The sequence below is a fragment of the Poecilia reticulata genome, chromosome 16 (genome assembly GCF_904066995.2).
Source record: "Poecilia reticulata chromosome 16, P_reticulata-male-v2, whole genome shotgun sequence".
In the NCBI taxonomy this organism is placed as follows: domain Eukaryota; kingdom Metazoa; phylum Chordata; class Actinopteri; order Cyprinodontiformes; family Poeciliidae; genus Poecilia; species Poecilia reticulata.
In genome coordinates this window covers 875,712-897,114 of record NC_088845.1, presented here as the reverse complement: position 1 = coordinate 897,114, position 21,403 = coordinate 875,712, and the positions used below count along the sequence as shown (strand labels likewise).

Sequence of the window (21,403 nt, the reverse complement as noted above, 5' to 3'; positions counted from 1 at the left end):
CCTGTCTTCAGAACCGTCCTACCTGATGAAGTCTGTAACCATGGAAACCCACGCATCACATCATTTGTAATGAGGTCCTGAGGCAGAAACCAGAACTAGAACCAGTTCAGATCAGAACCGGCCTGGTCTGATCTGCTTGGGTTCAGATCGTTCAGCAGCGCCCCCCACTGGCCCTGGCCAGAATGAAAACTGCAAGATGAAATATTTACATTTTTAACTGTTTATTTCTAAAAGGATTCAGAAAAATCATAACTTCATTTATTCAGATTTAAATATTTTAACTCTTGGTCGTTCCTGCTGATGGTACTAAGCAGCTGGTCCGGTTCTGGTCCAAATAGAACCCTCAGTTCCTCCTCCTGAACACTAGAGGGCCCTTGCTCCACAGGCTTAGCCTCCAGCGGGGAACTGCGGGGTTGGTTCTTCCTCCAGCTTCCTGAAACACCTGCTGATCCCCCTCAGCCAATCAGAATGCGGCTCTGAGGTCAGGAGCTTCAGCAGGTCGCGCTGCCTGCAGGTGAAGTGGCACATTCTGCACATGCTCAGTAGCAGTCTGTGATGTCATCAGTTTTATATATTTTTTAAACTATGATTAAAATTGAAGCTAATCAATAACTTTATTGATCATGTCGGAGCACTGCCGCGTCCTGCGCCGCCGTCAGGATGGGCTGCAGCTGCTGGTCCAGGGAGGGGGCGTCGGCCTCGTTCCTGATGGTCCAATCGAACTCCACGCCGCGGTCCAGCCCGCACTCCGACTCGGCATCATCCACACCTGAGGGACAGGTGAAGACCTGAGCAAGTCGACGGCTGAGCGGCACACAGAGAGAAAGGTGGGTTGGTTACCTGGCGTGAAGCTCCACCCCCTCTGCCGCCGGGTCTCCTCTGAGCACTGGACTCTGACGCTGCGGGTCTGACGGGGAAACTCGGACCGGAACCACTGCAGGTCCGACTGCCGCCTGGCATCGCTCACCACCTGACCAATCAGAGAGCCGTCCTGACCAATCAGAGGGCAGAGAGCCGTCCTGACCAATCAGAGGGCAGAGAGCCGTCCTGACCAATCACAGCCCTCACCCACACAGGTTGCTGGGCTCCTCTGGTTGCTAGGCGACAGAAGAAGCCCGGGTCACAGTTCCGGCGGTCCTCCCCCCAGCGGATCATATCGGCCCGGTACCGCTCCTTGTACGGTCCGGAACCCAGCAGCTGGTTCAGGTCCAGGCCGCGCTCCTGAGGGACAGGCACAGGTCAGGTGGGAGTTACCATGGCGACGAGATGCAGCACACGGCGCCGTCTCACCTGGGCATACTGCTGCTTCAGCGGCCCGGATAGACGCAGCACGGCGCACACCTCCGGGCCAAGACTGCAGAAGAAGAAGAAAACGTTAGACGACGCAAGCCGATTGGTCCACCACCCCACAGGTCCCGCCTCCTCAGAGAGACAAACAGGAAGAAACCTCCAGAACCAGGACCAGAATCAGAACCAAGACCAGAACCAGGACCAGGACTAAAACCAAGACCAGAACCAAGACCAGAATCGGAACCAGAACCAGAATCAGAACCAGGACCAAGACCAGAACCAGAATCAAAAACTGAATCAGGACCACAACCAGAATAAGGACCAAGACCAGAACCAGGACCAAGACCAGAATCAGAAACAGGACCAGAACCGGAACCAGAACCAAGACCAGGACCAGAACCAGAAGCAACACCGGAACCAGGACCAGAACCAAGACCAGTATCAGAATCAAGACCAGAACCAGAATCAGAAACAGGACCAGAACCAGGTCTAGAACCAAGACCAGAACCGGAACCAGAACCAAGACCAGGACCAGAACCAGAAGCAACACCGGAATCAGGACCCGGACCAGGACCAGAACCAGGACCAGGACCAGAACCAGGACCAAGACCAGAACCAGTTACCTGAAGAGTCTCGACAACCTGATAAAACAGGCTGGTTCTGTTGTGGTTCTATTGTAATGGCTGGATCCAAATATGACCAGAACCAGAGGACCGGTACTGTGGTTGCTCTGAATTCTTGGACTTCATTGGTTCTGAAGGTTCTGTTTGACCCATCAGAACCTCAACATAAAACTCTTCACAAAAACATTTAAACCTGGACTTTCAAAATAAAAGCTTCACCTGCTTCAGTCACACTCGTTGTCATGGAGACGAAACCAGGTAAGAGCTGGACCCCCCCCCCCCTCCCCCCGGATCACAACTCTGATCAGAACCGGACCGGCTGGAGGAACCTGCTGGTGACGGATCTGATCCGAGGTTCTGGAAGGTTCTGTGAGGAACACAAACCGGGTCACCTGATCAGAACCATCAGCGACCTGGAACCAGAGTCGTTCAGGACCCGAACCGCAGTGGTTCTGATGCTTCATTTATAAAGGAAACAGTCACGTGACTCCAGTGTAAACAACCCGAGCCCGTTTCTTACCGGAACCGAACCTTACCGATCCTGGATCACGTCCGTTATGTAATCTTTCCCCGACTTTCGCTTCCCGCTAAAGACCAGAACCAGTTCGGGTCCAGACGCTCGGTTCTCCATCTGTCGGTCCACCTGAGGTGCAATTGGTTCCGTTCTTGGACCGGACAAGAACCGGAACCGCACCGGGAAGCTCTTCGACTCAGGAGCCAAGTGGACTAGGAGGTTCTGCTGGAACCGGGAAAGGACCGGTTCGACTCGGAGAACCACGTGACCATCATCAGATCCAGACCGAACCATAAATGGGGGACGGAACCGGAACCAGATCAGAAACTACAGGTTCTGGTTCCGAGTAAATGCCGGGATCTGTTCTGTGTTCATTAAACTATTAAATGTAAAAACAATAAAAGCTATTTTTAATTATTTTTATTGAAAAAAAAGTAAATAAAAAGTTAAGTCTTGCTTCTCTCCCCTCATGTCGTCATGGTGGTACGGTCCCTCATACGTCATCAGCTGAAACCAACATGGCGGCCGTCATGATGAGCTCAGGAAGGAAACTAATGCAGGTGAGATCAAACAGCGTCTGCGACGTCATAGAGTGAAATATGAAGCGTCACGTATCGGACGGAAGGAACGTTAAAGTTTTAAGTCCTTTGACCTTTGACCCCGTTCACTCCTACGTCGAAAAAGACCCCGACCAGCTGTAGTTCACATTTTCAGCACCAGGGGGCCACAAGTCTGACACATATTCGTGTTTTTACGGTGTTTGTGACGTCAGAATGTATTTCCATCAGTCCTGACCCTCACCGCCAGAGGGGGCAGCGAGGGGGGCAGCGAGGGGGCAGCGAGGGGGCAGAGGCCCCACAGATGACTGACACATAACCAGGGTTACAGTGTTCAGAATCACACACACAATAAATATAAGAAAATGTATATAACTATATAATGTGTATAACTATATAATGTGTATAACTATATAATGTATATAACTATATAATGTGTATAACTATATAATGTGTAGCTCTGTTAACTGTTCCTGCTTCTGTCTTTGATCGTATCCTGAAATAATCCTCGTCTTCAGGATCAACTCCCTCCGTTCAGGAGTTTAACAATCACAGGCCACACAAACTGCTGCTGCCGCTCACCTGCTCCAAAACATGCATGTTACAGAAGCAGCGCCCCCTTCTGCCCGGAGGACTAACCATGTTTTTATTCTCAGGTTCAGTGACACAAAAATATTGTCAATCCTTTACATTTGAAAACTCTTTTTATTTTTCTGAAACAATCACAGCTTTCTCTGTGAACATTGCAATATTTCCTAGACAACTTTTTATTGTATGGTGATTAGTCAAATAATACACATTAAAATCTAACATTTAACTGTCTTAAAGGCCCTGCAAATTGACTAATTATAGAAATCATTTCATAATCAGCTGTTACTCAAAAATACATTTATTTTATGTAGCTTGGTATAAAGTGGAGCTAATATGCTAACAAGCAACAAATAAAGGACGAAAATACAGCATATATAAATGGAGCTAAAATGTCCGTTTAATAGAAACTATGAACTTTATGAACCAGAAATGTAACAATAAGTTGATCAGCAGCTCCATCAGTTTTTCTCCTCCAGTCTGAGAGAAAACATTTGTTTAAAAATCATGATAAAATGCGACTTCATTAAAGTTTTTAGAAAGTTTTCTAAAGTGGATGTTGTACAATAAATCTTTAGTTTAATATAATAAACTTTGATCTTCCAACAGGGACGGAGAGTTAAATGATGATATTTAATCCTGAGTTTTATTCTCAAACACTGCTTTCTAAAAATCACCTCCACTTTAAAAGTGAAATAATTTTATTTACAATCTTAATTCTAACATGTTAATATCTTAATTTAATATTTGAAATGTATCTTTAATTTGTGACATTTTACTTTCCTCAGGCAGCTTGTGACTATTTTTTATTTATTCTTTTTCTGCTCAGTTTTTCATGTCAAACTTTTTATTACTAATGTGCCATGTTATGATATTTTCTTTTAATTTTCTATAAAGACGGAAAAAACAAAACATTGCAATAAATCCGCCTCAAAACGTCACAATCAGCCATGAATGATCCGCCTGCTGCGGCTTCCAGAAGGCCGGAACTATGACCAAAAGGGGCGGGGCTAAAGCAGGAAGTGAGAATTTGGACCCTGCAGGAGGAGGAAGGACTGCTCCCCTGTGTATCACCATGGTAACAGGTGCCCTTTGCAGCAGCCACGCCCACCTGAACACCTGGATGGCAGAACGTGTCACACTGCAGGTCGACCAGATCAGCTGGCAATTAATCGATTAATGAAGGAATCTGTTAATTGATTCATCGTAATTATTCTCATGTTCAGGCGCTTTAACTGAACTGGGTTCTAACCGGGCCACAACTTTGTGTGTCTCAGACCCGGTTCCCCAGGCCGCCGGTCCGGTCCGGTTCGACCCATCCGTCCGGGTTCTTCGCTCCGTCCGAAGGCGCCATGCTGCCGGCGGGAAGCTTCAGAGACCGGCTGGCCTTCATCACCGGAGGCGGCACCGGCCTGGGCCGGGCCATGACCGTGGTTCTGTCCCAGCTGGGAGCCCGCTGCGTCATCGCCAGCAGGTCAGAGGTCACATCAGAGGTCACATGACCCCATCAGGAAACCTTCCTGAACTTCTGTTTGTCTGGTTCAGGAAGCTCAACGTCCTGCAGGAGACGGCCGGCGAGATCAGCAGCCAGACCGGGAACCAGGTAACCGGGTCGTCCCAGAACCAGAACCGGTCCAGAACCCAGCGTCCGACCCGGTCCGTGTCTGTCCTCAGGTCCACGCCCTCCAGTGTGATGTCAGAGACCCTCAGGCCGTGGCACGCTGCGTGGACCAGATGGTGGCGCTAAGCGGACTTCCTGATGTAAACCAGAACCAGAACCTGTTGCCGTCGTGTGTTCAGAGCGTTGGTGATGACATCACGCTGTCCTGTGTCCCCATTGGTCCAGGTGATCATCAACAACGCCGCAGGGAACTTCATCTGTCCGACGGAGCGGCTGACGCCCAACGGCTGGCGGAGCGTCACCGACATCGTCCTGAACGGGACGGCGTTCGTCACGCTGGAGCTGGGCAAGAGGCTGATCCAGGCCCAGAAAGGTCAGAACCAGAACCGGGACCGGAAACAGAACCGGAGCCGTTCTAACTGTCTCCTTGTGTCTCAGGCGCCTCGTTCCTCGCCATCACTACCATCTACGCCGAGTCTGGTTCTGGTTTCGTGGCTCCGAGTGCGGCGGCCAAGGCTGGAGTCGAGGCGCTTTACAAGTCAGTCGGAGGCCGATGCGTCGCCACGGCCCTGTCGTTGCCATGGTAACTGTGGCTCTCGCCCGCAGGTCTCTGGCTGCAGAGTGGGGGCGCTACGGCCACAGGTTTAACATCATCCAGCCTGGACCAATCAGGACCAAGGTACCGCCCACTTCCTGTCCTTTCCCTGGGCTGGTGCCATGGTGCCCAGGCCTTGAACTTTGACCTTTCAAGCCCTTTGTTGTAATATGAGTTGCAGTGATTAGTGAGTTTTATTGCTGAGTTTCTGCTGGATTAAACCGATCGACCCATGTTAGAAGCTGGGTTCTGGTTCTGCTCAGGGAGCCTTCAGTCGTCTGGACCCGACCGGAACCTTTGAGAAGTCGATGATCGATCGGATCCCGACGGGTCGGCTCGGAAAACCAGCTGAGCTCGCCAACCTGGCGGCGTACCTGAGCAGCGACTTTGCCAGCTGGATGTCTGGAGCAGTGAGTTCTGACCCGTTTCTGACCGCAACCGACCAGCGTCTTGACCCGGTTCCCATCGGAACCGACTGGAGCTGGTTGACAGTTCTGAGCAGTTAAACCACAGAACCTGTCCAGAACCAGAACAATTGGACAGGTGAGACACCTGTCTCATGTCTCACCTGTCTCCACTGCCTCCATGATGAGGTCATAGGTCATGACCTGCTCTGACTGGACAAAGAGAAGATGTTTTCATCACGATTTCTCTGAACGGCCATCTTGGTAGGCAAACGCAGCACAAAGCGTAGATGAACTAAATATAGATCCTCCTGACCAACGAAGAGAAAGATACGTGAACAAAATGGCTGCTGGTGTTGCATAGCAACACTATGCAAATTGTTAAGGCAGTTAGTTTTGGATACCTATCAATCAATCAGACATTTCAAAATGCTTTACATAATTAAAATAAAAACAGAAATAATCAGTGAGAAAGAGATTAAAAAAATAAAAATAAAAAAAACATTACATCATTAAAACGTCGAAAAGAAAGAAAAATAAATTAAAAACATCAAAGACATCAAAACCCGGCACTCTAACCCTAGTTTAGCCATAATCAACTCTAACCAGCTGGTTATAAGTTGAGACTTAAAGGCTCTCAGTGTTTCAGTTTTTTTACAGTTTTCTGGAAGTTTGTTCCAGATCTGTGGTGTATAGAAGCTGAAAGCTGCTTCTCCTCGTTTGGTTCTGGTTCTGGATGCAGAGCAGAACCAGAACCAGAACCTGAGGGGTCCAGACGGTTGGTACAGTAATAACAGATCTTTAATGTATTGTGGTGCTAAACCGTTCAGAGATTTATAAACTAACATCAGTATTTTAAAGTCTATTCTCTGAGCTACAGGGAGCCAGAGGAGGGACTTTAAACCTGGAGTTATGCCTCCATCTTCCTGGTTTTAGTCAGAACAGCAGCAGCAGCTCCTGGATCGGCTGCAGCAGCTTCCGGATCGGCTGCAGCTGTTTGATTGATTTATCAGTCAGACCTGATGAGACGCTGCTGCAGGAATCAATGCGGCTAAAGATAAACACATGGATGAGTTTCTCTAGATCTGAGACATCAGTCCTCTAACCCTGGAGATGTTCTTCAGGTGATAGAAGGCCGACTTTGTGACTGTCTTAATGTGGCTCTGAAGGTTCAGGTCAGAGGTCAGAGATCAGCCTGTAATTCTGCAGTAGTGATTTGTCCAGATTGTTCTTTTTTATCAGTGGTTTGATAACTGCTGTTTTCAAACACCTGAAGAGAGCGATGAGTTACTATTTGGATCAGATCATTAATGACAGGCAGGACTTAAAGAAATGTGAGGGTCGGACATCCAGACAGCAGGAACTGAAGCTTAATTGACTAATAATTTCTTTTAGGGTTTTATAATTTAGTAGTTGGAATTGGGTCATTTTTCCTGCATTGTTTTGTTTGGGCCCAGCTTTGGTTCTGGCTTTGGAGCCGATGTGCAGATTAATCCTCTGATCTTTTGAATTTTCTCTGAAAAGAAACTAGAAAACTTGTTGCAGGCATTAGATTGAAGTTCAGGTGGTAACGTCATAGGAGGGTTTGTGAACCTACCAAGATGGCCGTCAGCTACAAAATTCCCAGAAGTTTGACGTCACATGAGAATGATGTATTTCTGAACTTAGAAGAAAAGATGTGACCTCCACCTGACTGCGTTCACAGGTGATCCGTTTTGATGGAGGCGAGTACGTTTCGATGGCGGGAGAGTTTAACGAGCTGCGCAAGGTGAGTGGAGCATCTCACCTGCCTCATGTCTAGTGATGCCATAGTTACTTTGAAAAAGTAACTTTGTTAGATTACTGATTACTTGATTTGGAAAGTAACTAAGTTACATTAAAAGTAACTTTTTTAGCTCCACCACCTGTGAAAGTTGCAATGAGCTTTGAAATATTTAATTGCAAGTTATTTTATAATAATCAACAATGTGTCTCCACTTATAAGGTTGAACTGAAGGGGAGATTGTTTAATGGTTACTACAGAACAAAAAGAAGTTTGTAATTTGTGTGTTCTAGTATCGTCTGGAAACTATAAACAGGATTTTAAAGCCCCCCTCCTGCCCCGGCCTCCAGGTTCTGCGTTACGGCCCTGAGTTTTCTCCATAACTCAGATGTCCCGCTGTACAGATTTGTCTTAATATTAATAATTATAATGGCGTTTAATTTTACGGACACGTTCATTCGTGGCTGTTTTCACGTTTGTTGCGTTGTTCATATTGTTCTGGAGCTCGACGTCATTCACAGCAGCAAATATATTAACTTCACATTAACAAAGACGCGGCGGGAAAAGATGGACGGAGAGTCCGACTAAAACTAACTGGATGTTTATTTCCAAGACCTAAAGCTCGACCTGCGGCTCGTTACGTCTGCAAGCAGCTTTAGAACCAAAACTATCCCAAATGAAGCTGCTTATAATAATCGGACTTGGTGAGTGAAACTCAAACGGCTCCTGTTTTTCCAGCGTCTCCCTCTATTGGCTGTTTCTGTCGCATAGAGACGCTGATTTCTCCCCGAGACGTTTAGAGGAAATAAAATTACATTTCAAAGGAAAATAGAAACGCAACGTGATTTCCATGAGTAAATCTGACGTCACTGCTCATGTCCCACCTGTCCTCCAGGTGACTCCGGATCAGTGGAAGATGTTGGAGGCCATGATCAAAGTTACAAAGGGGTCGTAGGAACGCCGACAGCTGATTGGACCACAGAGGCCCCGCCCCCTGCTGATATCTCTACATCTGATTGATTGGTTAATAATTGTAACTAATGTGGTGCAGTCATGTGACTGTCTGCACATGCTCAGTGTGAACCTACTTTGATAATAAAAGATGAAATGAGACAAACTGGGTCAGAAAGTTCTGGAGGTTCTAAAGAGACGTGGACCAAAAAGGTTCTTCACTTTTATTGTGATCGACTGGAAACCAGGAGCAGCGACAGGTGTGTGTGTGTGTGTGTGTGTGTGTGTGTGTGTGTGTGTGTGTGTGTGTGTGTGTGTGTGTGTGTGTGTGTGTGTCTGTGTGTGTGTGTGTGTGTGTGTGTGTGTGTGTAAGTGTGTGTGTGTGTGTGTGTGTGTGTAAGTGTGTGTGTGTGTGTATGTGTGTGTCTGTGTGTGTGTGCGTGTGTGTGTGTCTGTGTGTGTCTGTGTGTGTGTGTGTGTGTGTGTGTGTGTGTGTGTGTGTGTGTGTGTGTGTGTGTGTGTGTGTGTGTGTGTGTGTGTGTGTGTGTGTGTGTGTGTGTGTGTGTCTGTGTGTGTCTGTGTGTCTGTGTCTGTCTGTGTGTGTAAGTGTGTGTGTGTGTGTAAGTGTGTGTGTGTGTGTGTGTGTGTGTGTGTGCGTCTCAGTGTGTGTTGATGTTCTGCTGACAGCGGCCAATCAAAGTGGAGACCAGCTTCTGCAGAAGCTCCGCCCTCATCTTGCAGATCTCCAGAACCTCGTCATGGTTCACCTTCTCCTCACGGCTGTAGTCCAGGGACACCTGCAGAGGGACAGGGAGACAGGTGAGGACAGGTAGACAGGTGAGGACAGGTAGACAGGTGAGGACAGGTAGACAGGTGAGGACAGGTAGAGACAGGTGAGGACAGGTGAGGACAGGTAGAGACAGGTGAGGACTGGACAGTGTGTCCTGTCAGAGACCTTGTTGGTGACGAGGGTCAAACCCAGAACTCTGAGTCCGCAGTGCTTCGCCACGGTGACTTCAGGGACCATCGACATTCCTGGACAGACGAACAGACGTCACTATGGCATCCAACCATCATCCAACCATCATCCAACCATCATCCATCATCATGACACATTTCCAGACGTTCAGTGAATCAGGTGTGTGCACATCATAACGAGCTAGCGTTAGCTGCAACGACTGACAGAGGACACCAGCCTCTGCTCTGCTCCACAGGGGTGTGGCCTAGTCAAAGCACAGGTCTGTGAGTGCCAGTTGATTCATTTCAGCATCTTCTTGCTGTTTGTCAGATCAAAATCGTCCATCTGGTTTTAATCTCCACTTTCAGATTCACGTTGCATGATTTGGTTCTTTGGTAAGATTCTGATGGACGATAGAACCGGATTCAGATCCAGAACCGGAACCGGAACCGGATCGCAGGGAGACGCAGCTTCTGTCTTCAGATTAGGTTCACTGTAAAAATAAACTGGATGGACCTTTGATCGGTTCTGGTTCTGGTTCTGGTTCTGGTGTTGTCAAGTCAAAGTTGGACATTGAGCTTTAATAGATTCATGATGTTCTGTTCTGGACGACCCATTTGATCTCCAGAACCGGCTCCATCTGGGCCAAGATCAGGATTCATCTGGGGCCTCCTGCATCAAACCCTGCGCAGTTTTCACTTTAAAACTTGGACTAGGACAAATTCAGAAAAACAACCCAGATGTATGAAGCCGTGCTGCAGTCAGACCTGCTGCAGCAGCAGAGCCTCCAGGTCGGACCTGCTGCAGCAGCAGAGCCTCCAGGTCAGACCTGCTGCTGCAGCAGAGCCTCCAGGTCGGACCTGCTGCAGCGTCCAGGTCAGACCTGCTGCAGCAGCAGAGCCTCCAGCCGGATTACAGACCAGAGAGGCTCTGAGTGGAAATGTGGACGTTTGTCCTGCAGACAGGAATCAGCAGCAGGAGCTTCATGTACAGAGATGCTTTCTGTCCATAAGGCAGCTGGACCGGTACCGGTACCGCTGGGCTCTGCTCAGATCCAGGATGATCAGTCTGGATGGATCTAAAGCTGATCAACCATCAGATCCATCTGATCAGTGATCAATCCTCCATCAGAGCTCCTCAGGTAGCGGCTCACCTGGACCAGCTGCTGCTGGACCTGATCAGAACCGAACCTGGTGGGTCCATCTGCTGACCAGCTGTTTTCTCGGCAGTCGGAATGAAATGAGTTTCACCTTCATGGAGTTTATTTTCTCTGTTTTTCAGCTTATTGAGGATAAATGTGGTTCAGTTTCATCGTTTAAAATATTAAAATCATCATTTTGATGCTTCCTGGTCTAAATCACTGAATCGGGTTTCTGAGGATTTATGGGAGTTTTGACTCTTTGTAGTTTATTATTGTTCACAGATAAAGTTTGCATGGCTGCTGCACATTTTCATATGTATATTTACGTAAACTTTCATTTTTATATGCCGACTTGTGCATAAAATATGTCACCACAGTTTTTGTGCGTTTGCTGCTTTAGACATGAGGATCTGGACACCAGAACAAAACGACAAGCAGGGACATTCAGAGACATTCAGAGACATTCAGGGACATTCAGGGACATTCAGAGACATTCAGAGACGTCGGAGGACAGAAAGATGATGGAGAACCCTAAACATGAAGACATCCATCAGAGACATGGACGAGTTGAAGGACGATCTCACCAGGACATTACGTCCAGAACCATGTTGCTCCTGTGTTCATGTCTGCCCCCGTCCCCGTCCCCGTCTTACCCACGCAGTCGCAGCCCAGCGTCAGCAGCATGCGGGCCTCGGCGATGGTCTCGAAGTTGGGTCCGCTCACCATGCAGTAGACGCCGGTGCGGACGCTGCAGCCGAGGTCAGAGGCCACGTCCAGCGCCAACGTCCGCAGTTCTTTGCTGTAGGCATCCGACATGCAGGGGAACCGCGTCCCGAACCTGGACGGGGGACAGAGGACAGGTTTACTGTGACGGAAGAGGGTTGGGGCTCCGGTCGGTGCATCGCGGCGCCTCACCGCTCGTCGTTGGGTCCGCACAGAGGGTGCTGGCCGGCGAAACCTGGCAGGTTGATGTGATCCCGGATCACCATGATGTCCCCGACCTTGAAGTCCGGACAGATCCCCCCCGAGGCGTTGGTCACCAGGAGAGAGTCCACACCCAGCAGCTTGAAGATCCGAACTGGGAAGGTCACCTTGTGGTGAACAGGGGGACCAGCGGGGGACGGGGAGGGGGGAGGAGGGACAAGACGGGGACATTAACACAAAGACAAAACTCTCAACCAGCAATACTTTCTTTGGACACAGAGGTAGAATCAGCCGTAGGCATCTGCCCCGTCCCACCCCGCCCCAGTGCATGCTGGGTAGCAATGAGGACGACCCACCTGGCAGAGGGAGTAACCTTCGTACAGGTGGAAGTGTCCCTTCATGAAGACACAAGGCGTCTCCTCGACCGTCCCAAACACCAGGCAGCCTTCATGGCCTGGAACTGGAGAGCAGACAGTGGTTACCATGGCGACAGCTAGGTTGAGGGAAGCAGTGTTGCACTACTACCGCCACACCAGCAGGGGGCACACATGTTCGGGATAGAGAGCTTTATTAAAGTAAGGAGAGTTCCATGTTGAGGAGAGCGATCGTTACGTTATAGATATAATATAAGGATAGACCCTCATGGCCGCTCTGGCCTATTGTCGCTGACGAGATTTAGGGCGGCCATCTTGGAGCGGTCCACCACTCCACTCAGCTTATGTGTTTAGCAGCACAATGACGTATCAGCGCATTTAATCGATCATAACACGCTTTTTTGTTACTGGAAACCAAATTCAATCATCTATCAAAGCTACATTTATAAACAATTTTATTATTTAGTATGTTTTTAATACATAGTTCAGCATATTTAAATATGCTTAGTGGCTATAACAATAGAATAGGATGGAATATTCTGATATAGATGAATGATGAGCAGATTACAAAGCCCACAGCCGTTCATGATTTATTCAATAAATTATTTAGGAATATCAATACATATTTATATAACTATACAAACACAAAAAATAATTATTAATACTGAATAATATATATTGGATACATATATATATATATATATATATATATATCAGCAGGAAATATATAATATGTGTTATATTGTTTCATTTCTAATATAGACTCTTGTGTCAGATAATCTAAGTCAATGTTAGAGAATAATTATTTTAGGTTTACAGAATCTCAGTTATCCTTCATAGCGGCTGAACCCGTATTACACCGAGCACTGTAGCTAATATTAGCTGGTATCTCGCTGGTGGACATAAATACAGTAAAGTAATATTATAATCACAATATATACACAATAATATGTCCATCTTACTTGTGAAATGTTGTCTGTGGAGCCTCACATCAATAGTCCATCGATCAGAACAACAATATCCTCAGTGCTGAGGCATCTTCTGCTGTTTGGTTGAGCAATGTAGGAGGGACGACCTCTCCAAGATGGCCGCCCTAAATCTCGTCAGCGACAATAGGCGAGAGCGGCCATGAGGGTCTATTCTTATATTATGTCTATGTATGCCACGAGAGGTGGTGACGTATTTCCGTCTGAATTTATGCCACATAGATTGGTTCCCTGCTTGCTCCTATTGTTTTTACCCAAAGCTGCAAGATCTGTACCATGAAAAAGACGAAAAACTTTAAATATCTGTGAGCATCTGGTACAACAACCAAGTTTTGTGGTGTGTCGTTGTGTCCAGTAATTAGCCGGTACCATCCAGTGATTAGTTTTTTCATTTTCCTGCTGATATCAAGGCGACAGCGGACTGTAGCCAAGACTTAGCCACCAAAGCTAACACCCGGTTTGTAGCTGCCTGCTATTTCAAAGCTTGAGGATGTTGAAGATCCAGGTCAGAAACGGGAAGACGGAGGTTAAAAGTTATCTGTACGTGGTTCGTTCACTGGAATAATTTGTTGGAGGAAAATAATGCCGGAGGAAATCCACTGCAACGGGAAACAGGCTGAGAACAGAGGCAGCGATTCGCACAAGATGAGTCAATACGTGTGTTGATGTTTGTGTTATACGGAGTATGAATTATTTTTAGGCAACTCCTTAGCTTTTTTTATGTGACAATTATATAAAATACATTTAACATGCAGTCGGAGCGACGAGCCCCTCCGACACCGAGCAGGTAATTAAAGAACAACCGAGAGCAGCAACGCTTCAGCCCGATCAGAACCACACAGTCAGATTTAGGTCCAAAACCTTCGCTTTACAGCCGTTTCAGTGGCACCGACCCACATAAAAACCCCACAGAACAAATGGAACAAATCATGTATTTCCTGAATCCCAAAAATATAACATCTACCTTTGATGTTTCATAATTATAATCCACGTTAGAGTGAATTGTTCCACTTGGCTGCTATAATCTGTTCTTGCATTACAGAGACGTAATTTCTCTTTTTTTCCTCTGAGATTCTGCTTAGAAAACCAGGTTATGAAGTTTATCCTCCCGCTGCTTTTTGTTTTTAAAATGGTAAATTTAGGTTTGCCTCCACTTTTATAAACTAATTAATCTTATATGCATCATTGTTTGTCTCACTGTTGGTGCAGATATCAGGTGAACTCTGTTCTCTGCCTGCTAGCAGTTTAAATTAATTTCAGCTTCACTTTCAAGAGTATTCAGATTTTAACCTGCATTTTCTAAGTAGTAAATATTTTATTTCACTCTTTACTCAGTAACTTGTGTTGTTAAAACTCTGAAACACTTTTTGCAGTTTCTTTGTGATACCAGAACTATTTCACTCAAACATTTAATTTCCTGATATTGTCCATTTATTTTAAGCAAAACTCTCAAAAAGAGCTAAATATTAGCTTTGATTACGTTGTGCAGCTAAATATGGACATTTATTAGATTTAATGTTCAGGTTTCATCGTAAACCTCGTGATGTTTCTGATGATCGCTGTGCTGATTACCACTGGATCCAAACACCTGGACCAGCTGACCGGTACGCCGTCCATCAGTCCACGGTCTGCCGACTCATCACAACGTGGACCAACTTTTTATTCACTTGGTTAAACTAGGATCTGGAACCCGGAGCACCAGATATGCATAAATCTACCTGCAGACGCTGTTGGCCTCCCTGACCTGCAGTCGTCCTGGACGGGCCGAGCCGGACTTCCTGGACGGGCCGAGCCGGACTTCCTGGACGGGCCGAGCCGGACGTCCTGGACGGGCCGAGCCGGACTTCCTGGACGGGCCGAGCCGGACTTCCTGGACGGGCCGAGCCGGACGTCCTGGACGGGCCGAGCCGGACTTCCTGGACGGGCCGAGCCGGACGTCCTGGACGGGCCGAGCCGGACTTCCTGGACGGGCCGAGCCGGACGTCCTGGACGGGCCGAGCCGGACGTCCTGGACGGGCCGAGCCGGACTTCCTGGACGGGCCGAGCCGGACTTCCTCTCCTCCAGAGACGAGTTTCCATCACCAGTAACTAGTCTGATGTCTGATTAGCTGCTAGGAAGTATATTAAATATTCACTGTTCATTTTGATAACCTGTTACAATAAAATTTTATCTACTTTTCACAAACTTTTCCCTTTTTCTCTGTGTTTATATCAAGTATTTACATGTAGATCAGGAATTCAATGAGATGTTAAAATGCAACACATTTATGTTAAACCAGCAAAGAAATGTGAATATTCAGTAATATGTAGTTAGTCATTTAATATACTGAATAAGGCTGGATGATACTAGATTGTTTTCATACCAGATTTGATTTTTATCTATTTCTCTCGTCAGTTTCTATTATAAAATCACAGAAAATACTTTAAAAAGTTCCTTTATTCCAATCATCTGTTCTGTAAATAGTATAAAGGAGCATTAAGGTCAGGATACAAGACATTTTAATTGTGAGAAAGCGTCATCATTACAGAAGAATAAAGGTGAAATTTTATAACAATGTCTTAAAATTATAAGTCGTTTTAATGAGAAATAAAGATTCAGATCTGATGTAAGCAGCTCAGTGGTTCTGACATTTGTCAGTAATCAGGAGGATGTTCATTTCCACCTCACCTGACCAGGTGAGCATTAAGGTCAAAATAAAAAAATAGAGCAAAATGGAAACAGAGCAACTGATAGAAATACTTTATATAAAGAAAAGTAAAACATTAATAGCAGGAGAAAAGTTGTTGGCATCATTATCTCAGCTGATCTCTCCCTCCAGGAAGCCATCAAACTGAACTGTCCAACTCCAACTATAATAAAGATAAAAAAAAGAAAGAAAACTGAAAGTTAAAATAACAATCACAATTTAATAATTCAGATCTAATGTGTTCTGGAATCTACTGACATTTTACAAATTTCACAAATCAATCAGAAGGTTTCACAAATGTTTTATTTATTCTGCTGTTAGTACAGAATAATCTAGTTAGGTTTGAAATGTCTAGGTGTTGGTTTTACAGTGCAACACATTAAAAAAGCTCAAGATAGTGAAAAATTAAGTGTAATCGCCCTTTAGCTATTTTCCGAATTAGATGCTACATTCGGAAGCTAACTTTAGCTCCGACTGATAGCTTGGGCACAATATAGACAGATCTATATATGTTTATATCTATATTTTTATCTATATGTAGATTTCTCACTGCACAGATAATCAAAACACTTGTTTACAGAGCACCTTTGTAAGCTAGTCCCTGTTAGCTACGTCCTCTATGAGGCATTAAGGTGAAAACAAACGATTTATTAACTTACCTTCAGTTATTGTGAAGTTTTGACACATCCAGCTTAAATCCTTTGTTGTTGTTGGAGCGTTTCAGGACGTCTGAATAATTATATAGGCATCATTAATAGTCCTGCAGGACTGAGGAGCCACTGTTAGCATCCTGTTGCCTGTTAGCATCCTGTTACCTGTTAGCATCCTGTTACCTGTTAGCATCCTGTTACCTGTTAGCATCCTGTTACCTGTTAGCATCCTGTTACCTGTTAGCATCCTGTTACCTGTTAGCATCCTGTTACCTGTGAACCGGAACCATTCTATGTGGCAAAAAAATGCGGAAGTGCTAAAACGGAAGTCCGTGGCATGTAGCCCGTTCCTGGCCGTATGTTTTGTTACCGCACTATAAATAAACGTTCAGCTTCAGAAGGAACCTTTGACTCTCTTACTTGCCGCACCACACAGCTGTGAACCACGAAGGGAGTCAAACCCTGGAGTCCCCGACCACTTCAGCCTCGCAGCGAGAGGTTAGCAGCTCCCAGTGAGATTAGCCAGATGCCGCCAACAGGATGAAAAGTCGGAGGAAAGGGGCGGAGCCTCAGGGAGGAAAGGGGCGGAGCCTCAGGGAGGAGGGAAGATGGAGGACGGAGGACAAATGGCTCCGCATCATGAATTCATTTAATTTAGTTTCATCATCATGAATCCAGTCTAGATTCAGTGATTGTTTCGTTTCTACCAGCTGACCACTGGGAGGACTGGGGGTCTTATTGGGTTTACTGGGTTTGGTGTAGCAACCAATCAGAGCGACTCATGAAGTACAAACTACCAGGATGGATTCTGCCTTTAACCGTCACATCCTGGATGAGAGCCAATGGAGACATTTGGTCCTCATTCCTCACCAGCAGGGGGCGCTAGCATATTGGGCTAATGCTAACCAGTTAGCAGGAATAAGAACAACCACTGAGTCACTAAGCAGCTAAATTAATCTGATTCCAGGACAGATGACCCCGCCCACTCACACTGTTACTCCGCCCACTCACCATGTGACCCCGCCCACTCACACTGTTACTCCGCCCACTCACCATGTGACCCCGCCCACTCACACTGTTACTCCGCCCACTCACCATGTGACCCCGCCCACTCACACTGTTACTCCGCCCACTCACCATGTGACCCCGCCCACTCACACTGTTACTCCGCCCACTCACACTGTGACCCCGCCCACTCACACTGTTACTCCGCCCACTCACCTGTGCTAACGGGGAAGTTGGGGATGTCCTGGTACCTGAAGGTCTGCTTGTCAGTGGCGGCTTCAGCCAACAGGCCGAGTCCGGACCCGCAGATCACAGCCACTTTGGGTCGGTGCCGGGTCTGGTTCTGGAGCCATTCGGTGGTCAGCTTGTAGTCATCAAAGGAGCAGCAGCTGGAAGCGGGTCAGATGAGCAGAATCAGGTTCTGTTCTGAGCTGCAGTCAGTGTGAATTGGACCGGCTGCAGAACCTGTTCAGCCTGGACCACCTGGTCTACAGAACCAAACAGAACCAACAGAACCTGTCTGGAGCGGGTCTCACCAGGAGCTTCCTTTGCTGAGCATCGTCAGGCTGCAGAGTCACCAGGAGGAAGAGGAGGAAGAGGAAGAGGAGGTCAGTGTCCTCTTCTCTGATTGGCTGATTTCAGCCACACAAACAGTCTCTGGTGCATTGACTCCATGTGACTTTGCCCTTTGACCTCTACAGTTTGTTCAGCCAGAACAACCAATCAGGTGAGGTCAGCTGGCTCACAGCATCCTGGTTCTGGTTCTAACCCAGCACAGGTCGGTACGGGTCCGTCCAATCAGCCGGGTCAGAAGTGGTTCTGGAGGGACGGAGCCAATCGGACCCGTCAGAACCATGAGTCGGGTTTTAGTTTGTTCAGCTGTTTTACCTAAAAATGGAGAAATAAAAAAACAAAATACATTTTTATATTTTGACTTAATTTTCAAACATTTACAAAACATGTCTCCAGTCTGTCCCTCAGTCTGTCTCCAGTCTGTCTCCAGTCTGTCCCTCAGTCTGTCTCCAGTCTGTCTCCAGTCTGTCCCTCAGTCTGTCTCCAGTCTGTCCCTCAGTCTGTCTCCAGTCTGTCCCCAGTCTGTCCCTCAGTCTGTCTCCAGTCTGTCTCTCAGTCTGTCTCCAGTCTGTCCCCAGTCTGTCTCCAGTCTGTCCCCAGTATGTCTCCAGTCTGTCTCCAGTCTGTCCCTCAGTCTGTCTCCAGTCTGTCTCCAGTCTGTCCCTCAGTCTGTCTCCAGTCTGTCTCCAGTCTGTCCCTCAGTCTGTCTCCAGTCTGTCCCTCAGTCTGTCCCTCAGTCTGTCTCCAGTCTGTCCCTCAGTCTGTCCCTCAGTCTGTCCCTCAGTCTGTCTCCAGTCTGTCCCTCAGTCTGTCCTCAGTCTGTCTCCAGTCTGTCCCTCAGTCTGTCTCCCGTCTGTCCCAGTCTGTCCCTCAGTCTGTCTCCAGTCTGTCCCTCAGTCTGTCCCTCAGTCTGTCTCCAGTCTGTCCCTAGTCTGTCCTCAGTCTGTCTCTAGTCTGTCCTCAGTCTGTCTCCAGTATGTCTCCAGTATGTCTCCAGTCTGTCTCCAGTCTGTCTCCAGTCTGTCTCTAGTCTGTCCCCAGTATGTCTCCAGTCTGTCTCTAGTCTGTCCTCAGTATGTCTCCAGTCTGTCTCCAGTCTGTCTCTAGTCTGTCCCTCAGTATGTCTCCAGTCTGTCTCTAGTCTGTCCTCAGTCTGTCTCCAGTCTGTCTCCAGTCTGTCCCTCAGTCTGTCTCCAGTCTGTCTCCAGTCTGTCCCTCAGTCTGTCTCCAGTCTGTCCTCCAGTCTGTCCCTCAGTCTGTCTCCAGTCTGTCCCTCAGTCTGTCCTCAGTCTGTCTCCAGTCTGTCCCTCAGTCTGTCTCCAGTCTGTCCCTCAGTCTGTCCCTCAGTCTGTCTCCAGTCTGTCCCTCAGTCTGTCCCTCAGTCTGTCCCTCAGTCTGTCTCCAGTCTGTCCCTCAGTCTGTCCCTCAGTCTGTCTCCAGTCTGTCCCTCAGTCTGTCCCTCAGTCTGTCTCCAGTCTGTCCCTCAGTCTGTCCCTCAGTCTGTCTCCAGTCTGTCCCTCAGTCTGTCCCTCAGTCTGTCTCCAGTCTGTCCCTCAGTCTGTCCCTCAGTCTGTCTCCAGTCTGTCCCTCAGTCTGTCCCTCAGTCTGTCTCCAGTCTGTCCCTCAGTCTGTCCCTCAGTCTGTCTCCAGTCTGTCCCTCAGTCTGTCCCTCAGTCTGTCTCCAGTCTGTCCCTCAGTCTGTCCCTCAGTCTGTCTCCAGTCTGTCCCTCAGTCTGTCCCTCAGTCTGTCCCTCAGTCTGTCTCCAGTCTGTCCCTCAGTCTGTCCCTCAGTCTGTCTCCAGTCTGTCCCTCAGTCTGTCTCCAGTCTGTCCCTCAGTCTGTCCCTCAGTCTGTCTCCAGTCTGTCCCTCAGTCTGTCTCCAGTCTGTCCCTCAGTCTGTCCCTCAGTCTGTCTCCAGTCTGTCCCTCAGTCTGTCTCCAGTCTGTCCCTCAGTCTGTCCCTCAGTCTGTCTCCAGTCTGTCCCTCAGTCTGTCCCTCAGTCTGTCTCCAGTCTGTCCCTCAGTCTGTCCCTCAGTCTGTCTCCAGTCTGTCCCTCAGTCTGTCCCTCAGTCTGTCCCTCAGTCTGTCTCCAGTCTGTCCCTCAGTCTGTCCCCAGTCTGTCTCCAGTCTGTCCCTCAGTCTGTCTCCAGTCTGTCCCTCAGTCTGTCCCTCAGTCTGTCTCCAGTCTGTCCCTCAGTCTGTCCCTCAGTCTGTCCCTCAGTCTGTCTCCAGTCTGTCCCTCAGTCTGTCCCTCAGTCTGTCTCCAGTCTGTCCCTCAGTCTGTCTCCAGTCTGTCCCTCAGTCTGTCCCTCAGTCTGTCTCCAGTCTGTCCCTCAGTCTGTCCCTCAGTCTGTCTCCAGTCTGTCCCTCAGTCTGTCCCTCAGTCTGTCTCCAGTCTGTCCCTCAGTCTGTCTCCAGTCTGTCCCTCAGTCTGTCCCTCAGTCTGTCCCTCAGTCTGTCCCAGTCTGTCCTCAGTCTGTCCCTCAGTCTGTCTCCAGTCTGTCCCTCAGTCTGTCCCTCAGTCTGTCTCCAGTCTGTCCCTCAGTCTGACTCTAGTCTGTCCCTCAGTCTGTCTCCGTCTGTCCCTCAGTCTGTCCCTCAGTCTGTCCTCAGTCTGTCCCTCAGTCTGTCCCTCAGTCTGTCCCTCAGTCTGTCTCCAGTCTGTCCCTCAGTCTGTCTCCAGTCTGTCCCTCAGTCTGTCCCTCAGTCTGTCTCCAGTCTGTCTCCAGTCTGTCCCTCAGTCTGTCTCCAGTCTGTCCCTCAGTCTGTCCCTCAGTCTGTCTCCAGTCTGTCCCTCAGTCTGTCCCTCAGTCTGTCCCTCAGTCTGTCTCCAGTCTGTCCCTCAGTCTGTCCCTCAGTCTGTCTCCAGTCTGTCCCTCAGTCTGTCTCCAGTCTGTCCCTCAGTCTGTCCCTCAGTCTGTCTCCAGTCTGTCCTCAGTCTGTCCCTCAGTCTGTCCCCAGTCTGTCTCCAGTCTGTCCCTCAGTCTGTCCCTCAGTCTGTCTCCAGTCTGTCCCTCAGTCTGTCTCCAGTCTGTCCCTCAGTCTGTCCCTCAGTCTGTCCCTCAGTCTGTCTCCAGTCTGTCCCTCAGTCTGTCCCTCAGTCTGTCTCCAGTCTGTCCCTCAGTCTGTCTCCAGTCTGTCCCTCAGTCTGTCCCTCAGTCTGTCTCCAGTCTGTCCCTCAGTCTGTCCCTCAGTCTGTC

The 21,403-nt window shown here is 48.0% G+C and overlaps 3 protein-coding genes and 2 long non-coding RNA genes across 7 annotated transcripts; 2 read left to right on the top strand and 3 right to left on the bottom strand.

Annotated features, from left to right (window-relative positions):
* Nucleotides 1-204: 204 nt before the first annotated feature.
* Nucleotides 205-2,721, bottom strand: pmvk (phosphomevalonate kinase). The gene is made up of 5 exons (XM_008430575.3): nucleotides 2,450-2,721; nucleotides 1,291-1,354; nucleotides 1,069-1,221; nucleotides 841-970; nucleotides 205-769 (listed from the first exon to the last, which is right to left on the bottom strand). The coding sequence occupies exons 1-5, from the start codon at nucleotides 2,719-2,721 to the stop codon at nucleotides 615-617; spliced, it is 774 nt and encodes a 257-aa protein (XP_008428797.3). The 3' UTR covers nucleotides 205-614.
* Nucleotides 2,712-9,071, top strand: decr1 (2,4-dienoyl CoA reductase 1, mitochondrial). Its single transcript, XM_017309358.2, has 11 exons — nucleotides 2,712-2,815; nucleotides 2,935-2,987; nucleotides 4,850-5,046; nucleotides 5,118-5,175; nucleotides 5,247-5,333; nucleotides 5,419-5,566; nucleotides 5,632-5,731; nucleotides 5,800-5,872; nucleotides 6,052-6,198; nucleotides 7,898-7,960; nucleotides 8,850-9,071. Exons 2-11 carry the CDS (start codon nucleotides 2,946-2,948, stop codon nucleotides 8,907-8,909), a joined length of 975 nt encoding a protein of 324 aa, XP_017164847.1. The 5' UTR covers nucleotides 2,712-2,815; nucleotides 2,935-2,945; the 3' UTR covers nucleotides 8,910-9,071.
* Nucleotides 9,072-9,165: 94 nt separating this feature from the next.
* pnp4b (purine nucleoside phosphorylase 4b) lies at nucleotides 9,166-18,752 on the bottom strand. 3 transcript variants are annotated; one of them, XM_081617018.1, is made up of 7 exons: nucleotides 18,167-18,752; nucleotides 17,847-18,019; nucleotides 12,285-12,388; nucleotides 11,920-12,095; nucleotides 11,658-11,842; nucleotides 9,861-9,940; nucleotides 9,166-9,702 (listed from the first exon to the last, which is right to left on the bottom strand). In XM_081617018.1, exons 1-7 carry the CDS (start codon nucleotides 18,187-18,189, stop codon nucleotides 9,565-9,567), a joined length of 879 nt encoding a protein of 292 aa, XP_081473144.1. In that variant the 5' UTR covers nucleotides 18,190-18,752; the 3' UTR covers nucleotides 9,166-9,564. The 3 variants fall into 3 exon arrangements, with proteins under 3 accessions (XP_081473144.1, XP_081473143.1, XP_081473145.1); XM_081617017.1 differs by lacking the exons at nucleotides 17,847-18,019; nucleotides 18,167-18,752 and adding an exon at nucleotides 15,007-15,391; XM_081617019.1 differs by lacking the exons at nucleotides 9,861-9,940; nucleotides 17,847-18,019; nucleotides 18,167-18,752 and adding an exon at nucleotides 15,007-15,391.
* LOC145555323 (uncharacterized) lies at nucleotides 13,003-15,473 on the top strand. Its single transcript, XR_014091478.1, has 2 exons — nucleotides 13,003-14,420; nucleotides 14,812-15,473. It is a non-coding gene; the product is annotated as an uncharacterized LOC145555323 (long non-coding RNA).
* On the bottom strand, nucleotides 15,708-17,039 carry LOC145555325 (uncharacterized). Its single transcript, XR_014091484.1, has 2 exons — nucleotides 16,635-17,039; nucleotides 15,708-16,138 (listed from the first exon to the last, which is right to left on the bottom strand). It is a non-coding gene; the product is annotated as an uncharacterized LOC145555325 (long non-coding RNA).
* Nucleotides 18,753-21,403: the final 2,651 nt, after the last annotated feature.